This window comes from Haematobia irritans, chromosome 1, assembly GCF_050003625.1.
Source record: "Haematobia irritans isolate KBUSLIRL chromosome 1, ASM5000362v1, whole genome shotgun sequence".
NCBI lineage: Eukaryota > Metazoa > Arthropoda > Insecta > Diptera > Muscidae > Haematobia > Haematobia irritans.
The window spans coordinates 71,023,702-71,045,455 of record NC_134397.1 but is presented as its reverse complement, the minus strand read 5'-3'; the positions used below and the strand labels follow the sequence as shown (position 1 = coordinate 71,045,455).

Below are 21,754 nucleotides of genomic sequence, written 5' to 3'. Positions count from 1 at the left end.
ATATTGATTGTTTTTCGTATTTTTAAAGGCAAATTCTTCTTAAGATACCAAAAAAAACTTTTGTCCTAAGTTAAAGGAAATCCAGTCGACGTCGACTTGTCATTAGGCTTTCTTTCATCTCAAAAGTTCAACCAAAATTCGAAGTTGGTCCCTTTCTTTCATTTTAAAACTTTAAGTTTTATATTAATTTTCGTAGATTTCCTTCAGTATTTTCCTGTTTAAAAATTATTTGCACTAATTTTTATACTCATCATACCATAGGTGTATAACAAGTTTGCCTTTCTGTTTAAAACCAAAATTTCCAACAGATATAAAATTTTGGCAAAATTTTCTATAGAAATAGAATTTTGACAAAATTGTCTATAGAAATAAAATTTTGACAAAATTTCCTACAGAAATAAAATTTTGACAAAATTTTCTATAGAAATAAAAGTTTGACAAAATTTCCTATAGAAATAAAATTTTGACATTTTCTATAGAAATAAAATTTTGTCAAAAATTTCTATTGAAATAAAATTTTTAGAAAGTTTTCTATAAAAATAAAATTTTGACAAAATTTTCGGAGCAATAAAATTTTGACAAAGTTTTCTATAGAAATAAAATTTTGACAAAATTTCCTATAAACTTTGACAAAATTATCTATAGAAATAAAATGTTGACAAAATTTCCTATAAAATTTTAACAAAATCTTCTACAGAAATAAAATTTTGACACAATTTCCAATAGAAATGAAATTTTAACAAAATAAAATTTTGACAAAATTTTCTATAGAAATAAAATTTTAACAAAATTTTCTATAGAAATAAAATTTTGACAGAATTTTCTATAGAAATCAAAGTTTGACAAAATTATCTATAGAAATAAAATTTTGACAAGATTTCCTATAAAATTTTAAGAAAATCTCTTACAGAAATAAAATTTTGACAAAATTTCCAATAGAAATAAAATTTTGACAAAATTTCCAATAGAAATAAAATTTTGACAAAATTTTCTATAGAAATAAAATTTTGACAAAATTTCCTATACAAATAAAATTTTGACATTTTCTATAGAAATAAAATTTCTATAATTTTCTATAGAAATAAAATTTTGACTAAATTTTCGGAGCAATAAAAATTTGACAAAATTTTCTATAGAAATAAAATTTTGACAAAATTTTCTATAGAAATAAAAGTTTGACAAAATTTTCTATAGAAATACAATTTTGATAACATTTTCTGTAGAAATACAATTTTGACAAAATTTTCTATAGAAATAAAATTTTGAAAAAATTTTCTATGGCAATAAAATTTTGACAAAATTTTCTATAGAAATAAAATTTTGACAAATTTTCTATATAAAAAATTTTGACAAAATTTTGTATAGAAATAAAATTTTGACAAAATTTACTCTAGAAATAAAATTTTGACAAAATTTTCTATAGAAATAAAATTTTGACAAAATTTTCGGAGCATAACGTTTTGACAACATATTCTATAGAAATAAAATTTTGACAGAATTTCTATAGAAATCAAAGTTTGACAAAATTATCTATAGAAATAAAATTTTGACCAGATTTCCTAAAAAATTGTAAGAAAAACTCTTACAGTAATAAAATATTGACAAAATTTCCAATAGAAATAAAATTGTTACAAAATTTCCAAAAGAATGAAATTTTAACCAAATTTCCAACAGAATTAAAATTTTGACAAAATTTTCTATAGAAAACAATTTTGGCAAATTTTCTATAGAAATACAATTTTGACAAAATTTTCTATGGCAATAAAATTTTGAAAAAAATCTATAGAAATAAAATTTTGACAAAATTTTCTATAGAAATAAAATTTTGACAAAATTTTCGAAGCAATAAAATTTTACAAAAATTTCTATAGAAAAGCAATTTTGACACAATTTTCTATAGAAATACAATTTTGACAAAATTTTTTATAGAAATAAAATTTTGAAAAAATTTGCTATGGGAATAAAATTTTGACATAATTTTCTATAGAAATAAAATTTTGACAAATTTTCTATAGAAAAAATTTTGACAAAATTTTGTATAGAAATAAAATTTTGACAAAATTTACTCTAGAAATAAAATTTTGACAAAATTTTCTATAGAAATAAAATTTTGGCAAAATTTTCTATCGAAATAAAATTTTGGCAAATTTTCTATAGAAATAAAATTTTACCAAAATTTTAAAATGTAAATTGTGGAGGCATTGAACCTTACCATATAAACCGATTATCCTAAGAGGGGATGTTCCATCAAATTCACTTGAAATTTATGACCTCAAATGTCGATTTATTACAGGCCCCATTTTAGCCGAATTTCCACCATATTTTAACCTCAGCATACATGTGTATAATGTATGTACCCACACACGCAGAAAACAATTTGTTTGGAAATCGGTTCCGATAATGACAATTCTACGTTTAGAATTATATATTTAGAATTACATATTATATATGACTCGCGCGTGAGTCACGAAAATAATTGTTTTCGTGAGTGTGCGTGAGTAACGAATTTTAGACACAGAGGGAGCCACCGTTTGTGCAATGGTTATCATGTCCGCCTTGCATACACAAGGTCGTGGGTTCGATTCCTGCTTCGACCGAACACCAAAAAGTTTTTCAGCGGTGGATTATCCCTCCTCAGTAATGCTGGTGACATTTCTGAGGGTTTCAAAGCTTCTCTAAGTGGTTTCACTGCAATGTGGAACGCCGTTCGGACTCGGCTATAAAAAGGAGGTCCCTTGTCATTGAGCTTAACATGGAATCGGGTAGCACTCAGTGATAAGTGAGAAGTTCAGCAATATGGTATCACAATGGACTGAATAGTCTAAGTGAGCCTGATACATCGGGCTGCCACCTAACCTAACCTAACCTAACGAATTTTAGAAAAATACGCTCACGAAAAAAAATACCGCCCACGGACATAAAACGCTTACAAAATGAATTGATTTACAATTTTATTGACACCTGGGATGTTAAGAGTTTAATAACGCTCTCGATTTTAATCATGCTCATGTTTTCAAACACGTCCCTAAGGTAAATTATTCATAAAATTATTCGTGAGTCACATATTTCGTGAGCCACGATATTTTTCGTGAATCACGGTATTTGTCGTGAATCACGACATTTCGTGCGTGTGTGCGTGATTAAAAATGTTCTTTTCTGAGTGTGCGTGAGTCTTACCAAACAATATCGTGCGTAAGCGGGAGTAAAATATTACTCACGCGCACACCTCTAATTTACAACCGAATCCCATTTGAATTATTTTTAAATGTCACTTCAATTTTTATACCCACCACCATAGAATGGTGACGGGGGTATAATATGTTTGTCATTCCGTTTGTAACACATCGAAATATCGTTTTCCGACTATATAAAGTATATATATTCTTGATCAGGGAGAAATTCTAAGACGATATAACGATGTCCGTCTGTCTGTCTGTTGTAATCACGCTACAGTCTTCAATAATCGTGCAATCGTGCTGAAATTTTGCTCAAACTCGTCTTTTGTCTGCAGGCAGGTCAAGTTCGAAGATGGGCTATATCGGTCCAGGTTTTGATATAGTCCCCATATAAACCGACCTCCCGATTTGGGGTCTTGGGCTTATAGAAATCGTACTGTTTATCCAATTTGCCTGAAATTTGAAATCTAGAGGTATTTTATGACCATAAAGAGGTGTGCCAAAAATGGTGAGTATTGGTACATGTTTTGGTATAGCCCCCATATAGACCGATCTCCCGATTTTACTTCTTGGGCTTATAGAAACCGCAGTTTTTATTCAATTTACCTGAAATTGGAAATCTAGAGGTATTGTAGGACCATAAATACGTGTGCCAAAAATTGTGAGTATCGGTCCATGTTTTGGTATAGCCCCCATATAGACCGATCTCCCGATTTTACTTCTTGGGCTTATAGAAACCGCAGTTTTTATTCAATTTACCTGAAATTGGAAATCTAGAGGTATGTAGGACCACAAATACGTGTACCAAAAATTGTGAGTATCGGTCTATGTTTTGGTATGGTCCCCATATAAAACGACCTCCCGATTTGGGGTCTTGGGCGTATAGAAACCGTAGTTTTTATCCAATTTGTCTGAAATTGGAAATCTAGAGGTATATTAGGACCATAAAGAGGTGTGCTGAAAATGGTGAGTATCGGTCCATATTTTGGTATAGCCCCCATATAGACCGATTTCCTGATTTTACTTCTTGGGCTTCTAGAATCCGAAGTTTTTATCCTATTTGCCTGAAATTGGAAATCTGGAGGTATTTTCGGGTCATAAAGAGGTGTGCCGAAAACGGTGAGTATCGGTCCATATTTTAGTATAGCCCCCATAAGAACGATCTCCCGATTTAACTCCTTGGGTTTCTAGAAACCGTAGTTTTTATCAGATTTGCCTGAAATTGTAAATATTCTGGTATTTTAGGCTCACAAAAACGTGTATCGGATTATGTTTTTATCGGTCCATTTGGTAATGCCTCCATATAGACCGACTTCACTTCTTGAGGGTGTAGAAGGCGCACTGATCATGAAAATTGTTTGAAACTCAATGTAAAATTTCCAGATTTTACTTCTACAGATTTAAAATTTCAAATCAAGACGTTATTTTATAATTTTCTTGCACACTTACAAGAGATGTTAATGATTCCTCTAAAACTCAAACAAAAATGGTTCTTATAAATCCAGAATCTGATATAGTCCTCATAGGTGAAATCTTTAAATTTATCTTCGGGAAGTTTCCTCAAGTCCTCAAGCCCTCCTGAAATTTCAAAGGAAACCCTAATATTTGGTTCATGGTGGTGGGTATTTAAGATTCGGCCCGTCCGAACTTATTGCTGTATATACTTGTTTAAAATTTTTCAAAATTTAGAAAAATCAATTTTTTCAAAATAAAATAAAATTAAAATTTGTTAAAAATAAAAAAGTAAAAGCTACGTTTTAAAATTTTTTAAAAATCTACCTTTTAATTATCATTATAAACAAAATATCGGATCAAATTTGGATATAGCTCCTATACATACCTATCTTCCGATATGTCCCAAATATGGCCCCAGAACCCTAAATTATTAACCATGACATATAACAAAATCTATTTTCAAATGAAACACTTTCATAAAAACTTCAAATCATAAGTTTAGTCTTTTCCGTATTTAATTTCTTTAGATTTAAAAAGAAATAATACAATAATTAGTTTTTGATGTGGTGGAACTTGTAAAAGTCCCTTTTTAGGGTTAATTTAAACTTTATACTCTGCTATATCTACATATATGGTAATGCTTATACATGAATATAGATTATAAGTTAGTTTTTGTTTTTTTTTTATAAATAGAAAATAAAAATAGATAAGGAAACTAAGGACTTACAAATAAATAAATTTTTAAAAATAAAGTCTTCTATGTTGAAAAGGTATAGACGGGACTATACCTTAAAGCGAGTTTTCTTCGTATAAAGGCTTTTAAAGCTTTTATCTGAGTTCTCCGTTTGTGGGAATGTTTAGAGTGCGTTGTTGTTTTGGAACTGTAGTGTAGAATTGTGATGGAATGTTAAACAAAAAATTAAATTAAATTCTAAAATTATTCATCATCGTCTTCTTCATCAGTTAATTGGGGCATTTGTAGGGCATTTAGATCGTCATTGCCATTCATCAATGTAGGGCCATTGTCAACCTCTTCATTGTCATTGGACGAATCGGAAGAAGTACTATCATCTTCATCATCATCATCATCGTCTTCATCGTCATCATCATCGGAAGCCCCTGATAGGGATTGTTCATCATGAAGTTGTAGTTGTTGTGGTAGATTTTCTTGCTCATGTGTTTGGGGAGTATCTTCCGCTTCGCGATCCTGATCTTGATGTTGATTCAATTCTTCTGAGTGATCTTCTCTTGTTTCTGTTTCACCATTATCGTGGCCATTAATTTCATGCTCAGCATGATGTTCTTGTTGCATTCCCTCCTCGGAGTACATAATATTTTCCAATTCTGGATCATTATGTTCATCCTCAGCTTCACCATCTCCATAATCCATATCACCACCATCAATGTCATTGTGATCTTGATGTTGATTCTCACCATCCTGGGATTCTCTTCTGTCTTTATGATATCCTTGGGGGGTTCCTTCCATATTAGCCTCTTTGTTTTCTTCCTCTCTCCTTTGGACTGTCACGTTTTCCACCAGTTCCTTTACAGATCTCATAATTTCAAAAGTCTGAATTTGAAATGTCTCCATAATTAAACGATCCTGTTGCATTTGGAATTCATGTTCTCGTTGCATTAATTCTTGTTGTTTATTAAAGAACTCCTTCATCATTTGCGTTTGGACTTTTCGCAGAGTGGTACTAAAATCGACTATGACACTTTGTAGAAGTTTTCCATAACCAATATCCGATTTGTGGGTGTGTTTTGTAGCCATTGGCGGTGGTGTAGGGTCCCCCACATAATCGCTTGGTATTTTTCTTAATTTCGTTGGAACGCCCTGGTTCGGTGGTGGTGGTGGCCAATCAAGCCTTCGTTTTCGATTAATTCCATTTTGGTAAATGTTTCCATTCTCTTGTAGAAACATATGGCCACTAGTGGATGGCACATCTTCATATCTATTGGGAGTATTAGGAGGTGAGAAAGACTCATCTAAATCGGGTATTACTCGATCGGGCCGCAATGAGTATGGAGTCTTACGCATTGGAACTTGTTTTAGTTTCGGATAACTGGGAGAAGGCGTGGAGGATTGCCGATTTGATTGTACATCTTTGGGTAAGCGCATAGAGTGCGATGTATTAACATTTACTTGTTGTTGTTGTTGTTGCTGCGGGGGTGCTGTGGGTTTTGGCATTAGTTTCGGTTGAGAGAATTTTGCAGCGGCACAATTCTTCATTAGGGGATCATTTAGTGCAGACAAATTGGCAATCCTTATGGGACGTGATGTTGGAGGCATAGTAAGTGGTGGTGGTGGTCTACTAGCGGCCAAAGCATTTGTAGTATTAGCTGTTTTGCTGGCGAATGGAGCTACACGTAATGGAGGCATTTGTACACTCAGACGAGTTGTGGCCGGTGATGGTTGACGACCATTTGGAGTTGAGCTCACCATAGAAAGATTCTTGGGTGGCCTTCCACGGCCACGATAGGGTATTTCTAAAGTTTTCTTAGGCTGCTTGCCCTGGACATTACTTTGTTTATTTATGGGCGTAGATTTTTCTAGCATTTCATTTGGAATCTGTTTGTTGGATACTTCCACTTTATTCTCTATAGCATCATATCCTAAAAGAAGAGAGCAAAGGTAACTAGAGGGAGTCGTAAATTAAGATTTCCACTTACCTGTATCACTGGGTTCATTTTTCACCAAACTCATTTGGACTTCCAGTGGTAGTTTGCTATCACTTAATTCCAATTTAGCTACTGCTGTGGAATTATTATCTGTATCTTCTCTACCACTAGTACTCATATTACCCGTTACAGCAGCATGAGAGCTACTGTCCCCATCCATAGACCCCGTTGTGGAATTGCCACTCTCATTTAATCCTTGATAATAATTGGAAATCATTTGATGTAGAATATTATAGATTTCTTGGGGTATCATTCGCGGTATGACACCATTGCGTCGTGATGTCATGTAGGTACTTTTCAGAAATTTCCACTTTGTCCATATTTGGACATGTGATTTCTTAACGAAACCGTTTTTGTGCATTATTATTTCAACATCCTTGAAGACATTTTCACTTTTCACCGTTTTATCATTGAGTTTGTCCAGTGCATTGATCTGTTGCATGATGAATAGCATTTCCATGACTTCATCATTGCGCCAAAGATTTCGTTCATTTCGCTCCTTGAACGAGTTGCTACCGTTTGGATTTAAAAGATCCTGTTTGGCAATTGGTGTAAGTAGGGCATCCACATCACCAATAACACCATTTCCAGTTGCTGCAGTACTCAGCAGTTTATTGATGGGATTATGTTGTGGCATTTTCTTAAAAATTGGTTTTACTTCCAAACCGGAATTATTAGATTCTATTATCGATATTAGATTGACATTGGAATGTTGTTGTGGCAATAACATGGTGAGGGTTTCATTGATGATTTGCGGTCACTTGTCGGAACTCTTGCATAAGATCTGGAAAATAGAAAACACATTTTTTTTTTAATTGAGATTAGATTTTGGGTCATCTACATGAGGAATGAATCTTAAATAGCCCTCCCGAAGAATTAACCGAATCCTTTCTAATATGACACATAATTCTATCTAACAGGTTGGCTGATAGGTCCCCGATCTGACGCATAGATGGCGTCGCTAGAATTAAATGAGTATTAATTTTATATAGTACCAACCTTCAAATCATTCGTGTCAAAATTTTACGTCTGTAAGTCAATTAGTTTGTGAGATAGAGCGTCTTTTGTGAAGCAACTTTTGTTATTGTGAAAAAAAATGGAAAAAAATGAATTTCGTGTTTTGATAAAATACTGTTTTCTGAAGGGGAAAAACTACGGTGGAAGCAAAAACATGGCTTGATAATGAGTTTCCGGACTCTGCCCCAGGGAAATCAACAATAATGGATTGGTATGCAAAATTCAAGCGTGGTGAAATGAGCACGGAGGACGGTGAACGCAGTGGACGCCCGAAAAAATCCACAAAATGATTTTGAATGACCGTAAAATCAAGTTGATCGAGATAGCAAAGGCCTTAAAGATATCAAAGGAACGCGTTGGTCATATCATTCATCAATATTTGGATATGCGGAAGCTCTGTGCAAAATGGGTGCCGCGCGAGCTCACATTTGACCAAAAACAACAACGTGTTTATGATTCTGAGCGGTGTTTGCAGCTGTTAACTCGTCGATATGTGACCAAGGATGAAACATGGCTCCATCACTACACTCCTGAGTCCAATCGGCAGTCCGCTGAGTGGACAGCGACCGGTGAACCGTCTCCGAAGCGTGGAAAGACTCAAAAGTCCGCTGGCAAAGTAATGGCCTCTGTTTTTGGGATGCGCATGGAATAATTTTTATCGATTATCTTGAGAAGGGAAAAACCATCAACAGTGACTATTATATGGCGTTATTGGAGCGTTTGAAGGTCGAAATCGCGGCAAAACGGCCCCAATTGAAGAGAAAAAAGTGTTGTTCCACCAAGACAACGCACCGTGCCACAAGTCAATGAGAACGATGGCAAAGATTCATGAATTGGGCTTCGAATTGCTTCCCCACCCACCGTATTCTCCAGATCTGGCCCCAGCGACTTTTTCTTTTTCTCAGACCTCAATAGGATGCTCGCTGGGGAAAAATTTGGCGGCAATGAAGAGGTGCTCGCCGAAACTGAGGCTTATTTTGAGGCAAAACCGAAGGAGTACTACCAAAATGGTATCAAAAAATTGGAAGGTCGTTATAATCGTTGTATCGCTCTTGAAGGGAACTATGTTGAATAATAAAAACGAATTTTGACAAAAAAAAATGTGTTTTTCTTTGTTAGACCGGGGACTTATCAGCCAACCTGTTAATAAGTTAACTAAATCTTACGGTTTTAGTTAACTTATTATATAAATAATAAATTAAATTAAATTAAATTAATTACATTGAAAAAATGTAAAATAAATTTACATTTTAATTAAACAAAAAAAATTCGCATTTGGAACAAAAAATTATTCGAAAAGTAATTAGTTTCTATATTTTATTTTTTTATTTCTAATTAATTGTGTGATGTTACCATTTTTATGATTGAAGTAATTTCAATTCAAAAATTAGCTGGATCAAGTGATTAAATCGGAACAAACATTTTTTCTGTGTGGGTTGGCATTAAACAATACACTCAATACACTCTCTATTTCACTAAGGCCAATTAAACTTTATTTTAGTTCATGGAATTATTATGTTTGGAGAAAGTTTCCTTTACTCTAATAATTTTTTGCGTACGTTAGTTAAATTAACTAAAAATCGGAAAAAATATACATAAATTAAGCATAAAGATTTACAAAATTTGCATTTCTCATAGCATAGTTCATAATTCTTTAAACTTATACATTTTACTAGAAATGCGTTAATCATGAACTTCGTATGTCACTAAAGACATTCTTGCAAGTTTGAACTCCAATTTTTTCTTTCAAACTACAAAATTTTCTTGGATTTTTCGAAAAATATTAACTTATTTTTGTGATATTAGCGTGATGCCAGTGTTTGTAATACTGTTTAGTTAAAATTTTCTGAAAATATGCAAAATTTTCTAAAATAAACCGATAGTTTTCTTCCTGGTGGGTTCACTGTTCAGTGTCGATAATCTCTAGGCGGCTCTTAGCCAGTCAAAATACAGCAGCGTGTGATGGATTTTTCGGCCATTTGGAGGCCAATCTTACAATCATGTTTACATTTCATTCAAATTTTCTGAGCTACATTTTTGCAAAATTATTATAGCAACATGAGACTGACGGGTTTTTGGTGGGAAGTTTAACATTTTGACAAAAAATACAAAAATTAGTAATAAATTTTTCTGATTTGGTTAATTGCCGGCTAATTTTGATTCGACATGAGTCGACCTATTCGGCGGCGGCTTCGACTGGCAAAACTGGTGGTTGCCTTCGGCGGCGGCGGCTTAACGGCTAAGCCGATATAAATTTGTGCATTCGGCGGTGGACAATTATCCATTATAAAATCAATTTGAAGTTATTCGAATGGTAATGAGATTAGTTGTACAACCAATCTTACAATCAAATTTACATTGAATTCAAATTTTCTGAGCAAATTTTTTTGCAAAGTTATTATAGCAGCGTAAAATTGATTGATTGTGGGTGGAAGGTTCAAAATTTTTTCTGATTTAAATCGATATTTTTGATTAATTGGCGGCTAAATTTGAGTCGAGATAAGTCGACATATTCGGCGGCGGCGTCGACTGTTCACAAATCGTCGGCGGCGACTGAAATCGGCGGCGCGACTCGGCGGCTTCATTCTCTGCTCAGAAGATATGAATGAAATGTTACTTTGATTGTAAGATTGGTTGTACAACTAATCTCATAACCATTCGGATAATCTTAATTGCGATTTACAGTGAATAATTGCCCGTCGCCGAATAGAGAAATCTACACTCAGAGAAGGAGTATTATCACCACAAACATGTTTCAAGTGCAAAATGTTATTTTTTAACGATTAATATGGAACATTTTTGTTGGAACAAATGGTTGCCGAAGTCAGATACATAATTTTCAAGAAAACAATTTTTTTCCAAAAAAAATGTAACACGTTCCTCGTCCAAAAATTGATTTTGCTTTTGAATCATGTTTGATCCTCTCGGTGTATATACCGTAAGGCCACCGCACTATGGTCTGGCGGACCCACTTTTTTGGCAAAAAATCTAAATTCTAATACTACGTTCACACTAGGCACGAAATCTCGCTATTTAGAACCAAAATCTCTTTACAAATCTCAAGTGCTCGGACTGGCAAAATAACGAGATTTCGTAGATTTGAGGATTTAACAGCTGTTTGTAAACATATTGTTACGAATTTGATAATTATAGATTTAAGTTTATTTAAATTAGTTTCCATTAATTTAAATTTCAAATTGTAACGATAAAATTTCGTTATAACTTGTTGGAATCATCTATTCATTTTCTAGCACTTTCCTGAATTTCTTTTATGTTCTTTTGTTTGCTTATTTTCATGTAAGTTCTCACTCTCTTTGATAACAACCCCTTTGCTTTGTTATTTTGCATTCTCATTTCATCTCATTGTATATTGTCATTGTTTTTGTTCTTGTAGTAATGCGAGCGTATATCTATGTGAGTGTGTATGTGTTTAGCAGCCACCAGATGAATGACTTAATGGTCGTAGATCCTTCTAGCATTGTCTAAGAATGTTCTGGCGTTGCCAGAATATTGTAGTGCTACCAGAATGTTCTCGTATTGCCACACCGTCATATATAAAAGCGCTCGCATGCTGCTAACGAGTCAGTCTTAATTAAAGCGTCAAACGAATAACTTCAGTGTGAACGAATTGTAAAGTGTGAAGTCATAGTAAATAAATTGTAGATTGTCGTTATTTAAAAGAACTGTGTTTTAATTGTCGGGTAATTAAAAACGCCTAAATATAAAAACGTAACAATTGGTGTCAGAAGTGGGATAACGAAAAAAAAATCTACAATGAAGTTTAATGAGCTTCGAGTGGAAGACTTAAAAAAGGAATTGAGCAAACTGGAGCTGCCGACAACAGGCAATAAGGCCCAGCTTCAAAAGCGTCTACTGGAAGAGTTTGAACGGCGTAATATGGACATTGCGACGCATGAGTTTGATTATAAGGAAGACATTGATGAATCAATACTCGTCAATACAAGCACTGTAGAAACTCCATCTGTGGCTTCGAATGTTGTGGATTACACATCAATGCTCAATGCTTTGAGCAAAATGATGGAAGAAAATTCTAGAAAAATGGAAGAAAATTCTAGAAAAATGGAAGAAAATTCTAGAAAATTGGGAGAAAAATTTGTTTTGGATACAGATGCTAGCGCGCATGGTATTGGAGGTGTGCTATCCCAACAGATAGACGGCAAGGAGAAGGTCATCGGATATTTCAGCCGAACGTTGTCCAAGCCCGAAAAGAACTACTGTGTAACGCGACGAGAGCTGCTAGCCGTCATAGGGAGTGTAAAACATTATCATAAATATTTGTATGGACAACACTTCTTGCTCAGGACTGATCACTCAGCTCTTCGATGGTTGCTCCAATTCAAGAATCCGGAAGCTCAACTGGCACGTTGGATCGAGAGGCTCCAAAGCTATGATTTCAGTGTCGAGCATAGAAAAGGTGGAAAACACGGTAACGCTGACGCTTTGTCACGTCGACCTTGCAGTATAGAATGCAAGCACTGCTCGAAGGCTGAACACAAGGAGGAGATTGTTGATATTCGGCTGTTACACGTCGAATCTGGAGTGGACTGGCCAACAGAACAGCGTAAAGATCCCATTTTGAACAAAATTATTTCGGCAAAGGAAGAGAACAAGAAGCCCAGTAAGAAAGACATCGCAGCCGAAAGTCCACTTATGAAATCATACTGGGCTCAATGGGATAGTTTAGTTCTAGTCAATGGATCCCTGCAACGTAAATGGGAAAGCGAAGATGGCAAGAGCAGCCGAAATTTGATCATCGTTCCAGATTCCAAAATAAGAGATGTTTTGGCGGAGTTCCATAATGGTCCCAGTGGAGGTCATCTGGGAATAACCAAAACCGCCGAGAAAGTGAAGCAACGATTCTACTGGGTTGGATGCCAGAAATCAATTGCTGAATGGGTAGCCAATTGCGAGAAGTGCATGAAGGCGAAAGGTCCAACAAGGAAAAGTCGAGGTCCTATGCAAGAATATAGACCAGGAGCCCCGTTTGAAAGAATAGCAATGGACGTGGCAGGCCCTTTCCCAGTAAGTGATTCTGGAAACCGTTATGTCCTTGTGGTCATGGATTACTTCAGCAAATGGCCGGAGGTGTATGCAATTCCAAACCAAGAAGCAAAAACGATTGTGGATGTTGTCAACAAAAACTGGATATGTCGCTACGGTGTGCCGTCCGAGATTCACTCAGACCAGGGAAGAAATTTTGAATCGGCCATATTCAAAGAGATGTGTGAATCCCTTGGTATCAAGAAAACGAGGACTACACCATTACATCCACAATCCGATGGCATGGTAGAAAGGTTTAATCGCACTCTGGAGGAACATCTTCGAAAAGTAGTGGACAACGGCCAGAGGGACTGGGACGAGCATATACCAAAGTTTTTGCTGTCGTATAGATCTGCCATTCATGATTCCACCTCTCGAACACCTGCCAATGTTCTATTCGGAACTGAGTTAAAGTTGCCTGGAGATCTGATATTCGGCGCTAAACCTTATGAGCTCGCCATGGAAGAAAACAGAAACGACATCCCAAACACTTTCGGAGAAGTTCACGAATCAGTGCGCAACAAAATAAAAATGGTCAGCAACAGAATGAAGGCGAGATACGATCGTGCTGTAAATACTGAGGGCTTCCAAGAAGAAGAATTGGTTCTGCTATTTAACCCGCAACGAAAGAAAGGACTGTGTCCCAAACTGCAAACACAGTGGGAAGGCCCATACAAAGTCATCAAGAAGATCAATGATGTTGTATACCGGATTCAGAAGGACGACAGCCCTAGATCAAAGATGAAAGTTGTACATCTGGAACGATTGGCTCCTTACGGAACAGGTTCTGTGCCTGTTCGGGACGAACAGGCTTAAGCGGGAGGCAGTGTTACGAATTTGATAATTATAGATTTAAGTTTATTTAAATTAGTTTCCATTAATTTAAATTTCAAATTGTAACGATAAAATTTCGTTATAACTTGTTGGAATCATCTATTCATTTTCTAGCACTTTCCTGAATTTCTTTTATGTTCTTTTGTTTGCTTATTTTCATGTAAGTTCTCACTCTCTTTGATAACAACCCCTTTGCTTTGTTATTTTGCATTCTCATTTCATCTCATTGTATATTGTCATTGTTTTTGTTCTTGTAGTAATGCGAGCGTATATCTATGTGAGTGTGTATGTGTTTAGCAGCCACCAGATGAATGACTTAATGGTCGTAGATCCTTCTAGCATTGTCTAAGAATGTTCTGGCGTTGCCAGAATATTGTAGTGCTACCAGAATGTTCTCGTATTGCCACACCGTCATATATAAAAGCGCTCGCATGCTGCTAACGAGTCAGTCTTAATTAAAGCGTCAAACGAATAACTTCAGTGTGAACGAATTGTAAAGTGTGAAGTCATAGTAAATAAATTGTAGATTGTCGTTATTTAAAAGAACTGTGTTTTAATTGTCGGGTAATTAAAAACGCCTAAATATAAAAACGTAACAATATCAATACAAACACAAACTCGCACACACACATTCATCTACAAGGAAAATTGGGGCAGGATTGCAAAAAGCGCATTTTTAGTACTAAAACCAAGGCAGTATGGGGGATTTTGAAAGTGATTTTGTTGAAATCTTCTACAAGCCAGCTGATATTTGCCTATTGCAAATCTACTGAGATCTAGGAGGATTTAGGCCAAAATCCTCGTTTACGAGGATTTCATGTTTAGTGCGAACGTAGTATAAATTCAAAATTTATTACTGTCATACGATAATAAATACTTTCAGATGTCAGAAAATATAGTTTGTTTAAATATGCATCAAAAAACCGTTATTTGCCAGGGCTGACAACATGTGCAATTTTCTGCATTTTATCAAGAACACTTTACAAAGTAAAATGAAACTATAAATATTTATAATATGGAAATGAAAGATGATCGTATGTACTTTAATTATCAAAAAACAAAATGTGAAAATGTTAATGTGCACCGCAGAAAAGTGAACTGTTTTATAGGAAGAATGAACTACCTCGCACGAAAATGGAACTAAAATTTACTCCACATTTTGAGATTTCCGCAAAGCGTTGTTACAACCAAGAAAATGTAATGCCCTGTTGTACGTTTTAACTGCAGTTCACGAAATTACATCCTCTCATAGAAGAAAAAATGAACTAAAAGTAAAGAAGAAAATCATTGGCGCCAAATCATCACCATTTTACGTACAGTAGTTCATTCTTCCTATTTTTGGGAATCGTACGAAAATCTTCGTTTGCTTTAGTTCATATTGAACTTATGTGTACGGTCATTGAACTTTATACCCACGTTTAGTTCATAAAATTTTTGAGACATACTTAAAAAAAGTAAGATTTCATTAAGCTGTAGAAAATTTCGAAAAAAATAATAAAATTTAACTACTAGCAAATAATTTTTTCCAATAAATATAAGTTAAATTTAGTATTAATTTAACTACGGACTGTGTGATATGAAATAATAGTGCTATTATATAACCTCAAATTTAAAAAATCAAAAAATTTCGTAAAATTAAATTTAAAAAATCAAAAAATTTCGTAAAATTAAATGGAATAAAACTAAAAAAGTCCACATTATTCCACCAGGGTGAACTTTTGTTCAAACCTCTCGTGGACAACAATTCTCGTGTCTAATTTGATCGTTGGTAAAGAATATTAGAAAGAAAATTAACTGAAATATACACAAATACAATATATACTTTTTTTTTTTAATTGTAATAAAATGATACCTATAGATCGGTTAATATGGGGGTTACACCAAAACATGGACCGATACTCACCGTATTCGGCACACATATTTGTCCTAAATTACCTATAAATTTTTGTTTCAAGCAAATCGGATAAAAACTACGATTTCTAGAAGCCCACTACCCCAAAACGGGGGTGGGTTATATGGGGGCTGTATCAAAACCTGGACTGATATTGCCTAACCTTGAACTTGACCTGCGTGCTGACAAAAAATCGTATCTGTGCCAAATTTCATGACGATAGCACCATTATTGAAAGCTGTAGCGTTATTACAACAGTCAGGCAGACACACAGACGTGGTTATATCCTAGAATTTCTATCTGATCAAGAATATATATACTGTATATAGTCAGAAATCGATATTTCGATGTGTCACACACGGAATGACAAACGTATGATACGCCATTCTATGGTGGTGGGTATAAAAATATGAAAGCAGTATAGTTTGACACACTGTCTCCCACCCTGTATTGGGGCAGGCGGGTCCAAAAATGGATTAGCCTTAAAGGTTTTGTCCTTTTGAATCAATGTCTAGAATATTTTCTGGTGATAAGAACAACCGCTTAAGCGCTATGTTTTTTGGTCAACAAATTGGGGCCACCAGACCATAGTACACCGGAAGCAAAAATTTTGGTGTCAGTCGCCACCGACAAAAATAGGTCGACTTAATTTTCTATTTCAATCATGGAAATGATAATATCCAACACCAATTATTATTTTATTAAAAAAAATCATTAATACATTTTTTTTTAATTCAATTAATATATTAATCAATCACTTTATCCACACCCAAAAAAAGTTAACCCACCGTGGAAGAAAATGTAGGTTTATTTTAGAAAATTTTAACTAAATTAGTTTTCTAATTGCAATATTTTATAAATAAGTTAATACTTTTTGTTAAACTGAAGAATTTTTTTTTAAATAATTAATTTTTTTGTGTTGTTTAAGAAAATTTCATATGTTGAAAGAAAAAATTGGATTTAAAATTTTTTAAAATGTCTTTAACGCTGTAGGAAGTACAAGACAGGTACAATTTTAGTAAAATTTACTCATTTTAGAGACTTATGAACTCAATTTAAGCAAACCTCTGCCATTTTAGGAAAATATGAACTATTTTATTTGGTAGTAAAATTGTGCACTATATTTGTATAAAACTTTTTTTCTTTTTTTTAGTTCACGTCATTAAAGTTAGCAAAAAATTATTCAAATAAGGAACATTTACTCATATTGTGCAAAATTTAACTAAAATCAACTACACGGATGAAAAAGACTGTTTTTCATATGTTTGGCTATAAACATTATATGTTTGGAACACAAATTTTTAAACACAATATTTTTGAGTGCAAGCATATAATGTTCATAAAATAGCATAACATGTTTGGGGCATATATGTTAATATGTTAGAACATATTATGTTTGGGACATAAAATGTTTGTAAATATAATATGCTTGGATGCAAACATATATTGATTTAGAAATAGCCTATAAACATATATGTGTTTAGTAGCTTGGAGCGCTATTTAACAGGGAGCGATATTGAATTAAGTTGGTGGTTGTTGCTTGTTATTACAAAATTAACATTTTATTTTTCCTTGGGCAATTGATCAGCTACTTCTTTGATCCTTACAAACTGTGTGGTCCGCTGTTCGAATCCCCGTCCGGCAAAAGGTAAAATTAAAATAAAAAAAATCATACAATTGAAAAATTTCTTCTACAATGTTTGTATTACAGAAAAAGGTGCTAAGAACTAAAAAATCTCGTGGAAGTGAGAAAGATGTGGGGAAATATACAATTGGGCAGAAACCAAATTTTGAGCATTCAGGTCGAAAACCTATGTTGTTAGCACCTATATTACCTGTTTATTTTCATAATTCATTATGATTGTAAATATATAAATAAATAAATAAAATTTTGAGAATTTTTTTTTAAGCATATAATATTTTTGGGTGCAAAATGCTTCCAAACATATTATATGTTCACATAATAACATATTGTTTTTTGGAAGACAACATTATTGAATTTGGATGCAAAAATACAAAATGTTTGGAACTTAGACTACCCAAACATATATTGTTTAGACCAATATGCTTTCAACCATATTATATATTGGAAGAGATCAAACATATAAATGCTTGGGCAATACCCAAAAATGTATATGCTTGAAGCAAAATATGTTTGGGAGTATATGTTACAGAGGCGATTTTTTGTGAGGGTGTAATCTTCATGAACTAAAATAAAGTTCAGTTGGCATTAGAGTCCCTTTTTTCTGGGTGCAATGACACCCACTGTATAAATCACTTAGAATTTCACAAAGCCATTAATGAATAACTACGTATAGAATATAATAAAAAATAAAATTATTTCTATTTCTCTCTAAAGATAAAGATAAGTGTTAATAATAACAACAAATAGACCAAACATATCGAATAGTATCAATTTTTATTTTCAATGACCAACAAACCGAATCTGAATGTGATTGGAAATTATTTTCAATTTTTTTTTTAAATAAAACATTGACGCACACACATAGACCCTCCCACACACACACACACACACGCATGAATGGTCAACAAAGTTTGTTTTGTGAGCCAAAGTTAATTGACATTTGGCGAGAGCCTTCTAATAGCCGCTCTCTTCGTTATGGTTTTCGCGCATTATACTGGCTCTCTCTGTGGCAAAGTAAATTACACGTGATTTTTTATAATAACAACACAACCACCTGAGAGAGCAAAGAGTTCTTGACAGACGAAACCAAATAACGAATGTACTTGGCAGAAAAAAAAATAAATTTCCATTATTTTTTCTCATGTGCAATATATTCTATGTTTTAGGAAACAAAATAAAATTTAATCTTGTTTTTGTTTTTCATATCACTTACAATGCCGCATATTACCCTCAAATGTAATAGCATTATTCAACATTTTTAACGTTTCGGTTTCTATAACATCATCCAATTAATATTAATTTAGAGAAAATTATGTATTTTAAATTTTTTTTATAAAAAAAAATACTCAATACTATAGTGGTTGAAAACCTTTCCGACACCGATGAGCACAACAACTGAAATGTTTTGAGAAAACTGAAAACTTCCAAAGCAGAGAACAAACCTAGTGGATTGTCAGCAAACCAACCACCTAAATAATATGCGGGGAAAAGGGAAATGAAATAACATTTCAATACTGGTCGTAACGAACAACAGTTTTATTTAAGAATAAAAAAAAAAAAAACGAAACTGGATGATGGTGAGCAACGGCCGTTTCTCAAGGGGTGTAAGATAAAAGAACAAACGGTAGATAACTAGCGACAAGGGTATGGAAAAATACGAAATATGGAAAAATACGAACAAAATTTCGAAATTCCAAACCCATTTATGTATGTATACATTTTGCCATTTGATTTCTATTTTATCATTAATGAATCATAGAGGTGAAATAAGAAAAAAGTTGTAGTTATCTCAGAAATTTAAATTTTTTTCGTTTGGGTTGTTATAATTAATTTTGTTTTTAATTATAGATCTGTTTTCGTATCTATTATTCGCAGTTTCAATTTTACTACGTTCCCCATATGCATTTCCCCTAAGGTTGTCATGGTTTCCCAAACAGTTATTTGCAACCACAATAACAATATATTGTAGTAACATATTGAATCAGTATGTATAATGGGGAACAAAATCCCTGTAGGAATGTCTCGAACTCACTCAAAATCAAACTAACTTTTTACTAACTAATTTGAGGCGACTTTAAGCTAACTCATTATTTATGCAGTCTTGAGTCAGTTGAATTTTTCCCAAACTCACTTTTTCTCGATCAGCAATGAGTTACCTTTTTACTCACTCTAAGCTGATGCATATTTAAGTGAAGTCAAGTCATGGAAACAATTCAAATAAACAAACAAAAAATATGTATTGACTTCTATAACTGTCAATTTGGATTTGGCTTTTTATATTTGTTTCAATTTAGCTTTTATTTTCAGAGAACTTTTGTAATTTTTTGTCACGGTTAGCGGTAAGTAGCATAGAAAAGCATAATTCAAACGTAATTTAATAATTAAACTTTCCTTATTTCCACCAGAACCCATCATTATCATTGAAGGAATAAATGGAAACTTCGAATAAAAGTGTTAAATGGCTGTTTGAGGACGAAGATATTGGGAAATACACTTAAGCCTTTTGGACTTCCCTGACGAATGCCACTTCCATTCAGTGTGCGTCTTTACAAAAGTAGGTACAACTCCCTCTGAGTTAAACGAGAAAATTAACACAACACTCAAACCCAAGACAAGATGAACTCAACTAATAATATCCGAATTTTTACTTACGTTATATTTTATTTATTGTAAAATAATTTTAAAAAATCTTAATTGTTATTATTTTGTAATTAATTCAAAATAAAATGAATCAAAAATAATAAAACAAAAACAAAATATTTTATTATCCACAAAGAGCTCACCATAAACTAATCAGTTAAGAGCTAACTCATAGTATGCTTATATATTATCACGAATATTTTTCTATGTGGGCCAAGTGTACAGCTATCGTATGTAAAGTTTGAAAATTTTTAACACAAATAAATAAATTATTTCGAAACTTTAATGTGTTTTTATACCCTAAACCACACGGTTGAAAAACACTGTTTTCCATATGTTTGGCTATAAACATTATATGTTTGGAACACAAATTTTTAAACACAATAATTTTGAGTGCAAGCATATAATGTTCATAAACTAGCATAACATGTTTGGGACATATATGTTAATATGTTAGAACATATTATGTTTGGGACATAAAATGTTTGTAAATATAATATGCTTGGATGCAAACATATATTAATTTAGAAATAGCCTATAAACATATATGTGTTTAGTAGCTTGGAGCGCTATTTAACAGGGAGCGATATTGAATTAAGTTGGTGGTTGCTTGTTATTACAAAATTAACATTTTATTTTTCCTTGGGCAATTGATCAGCTATTTCTTTGATAACCTAACCTTCTTTGATCCTTACAAACTGTGTGGTCCGCTGTTCGAATCCCCGTCCGGCAAAAGGTAAAATTAAAATAAAATAAAAATCATAAAATTGAATAATTTCTTCTACAATGTTTGTATTACAGAAAAAGGTGCTAAGAACTAAAAAATCTCGTGGAAGTGAGAAAGATGTGGGGGAATATACAATTAGGCAGAAACAAAATTTTGAGCATTCAGGTCGAAAACCTATGTTGTTAGCACCTATATTACCTGTTTATTTTCATAATTCATTATGATTGTAAATATATAAATAAATAAATAAAATTTTGAGCACAATATTGTTTGGGAGAATTTTTTTTAAGCATATAATATTTTTGGGTGCAAAATGCTTCCAAACATATTATATGTTCACATAATAACATATTGTTTTTTAGAAGACAACATTATTGAATTTGGATGCAAAAATACAAAATGTTTGGAACTTAGACTACCCAAACATATATTGTTTAGACCAATATGCTTTCAAACATATTATATATTGGAAGAGATCAAACATATAAATGTTTGGGCAATACCCAAAAATGTATATGCTTGAAGCAAAATATGTTTGGGAGTATATGTTACAGAAGCGATGTTTTGTGAGGGTGCACATAGTGGTCAGGGTATAATAAGTTTGATCTGCTAAAAAAATGTGCCTA

At 33.3% G+C, this 21,754-nt stretch overlaps 1 protein-coding gene across 4 annotated transcripts in view; it reads right to left on the bottom strand.

Moving 5' to 3' along the window:
• Positions 1 to 5,124: 5,124 nt before the first annotated feature.
• mrt (martik) overlaps positions 5,125 to 21,754 on the bottom strand; it is a 33,838-nt gene continuing 17,208 nt past the window's right edge. For 3 of the 4 annotated variants that reach the window (XM_075290707.1, XM_075290705.1, XM_075290706.1), the window contains exons 2-3: positions 7,305 to 8,097; positions 5,125 to 7,247 (exon numbers count right to left, since the gene is read on the bottom strand). In XM_075290707.1, the coding sequence (XP_075146822.1) occupies positions 5,569 to 7,247; positions 7,305 to 8,043 (2,418 nt within the window). In that variant the 5' untranslated portion in view covers positions 8,044 to 8,097 and the 3' untranslated portion in view covers positions 5,125 to 5,568. Of the gene's footprint in view, positions 7,248 to 7,304; positions 8,098 to 18,974; positions 19,115 to 21,754 lie in introns of those variants that run through there. The other variant, XM_075290704.1, reaches the window with a different exon arrangement.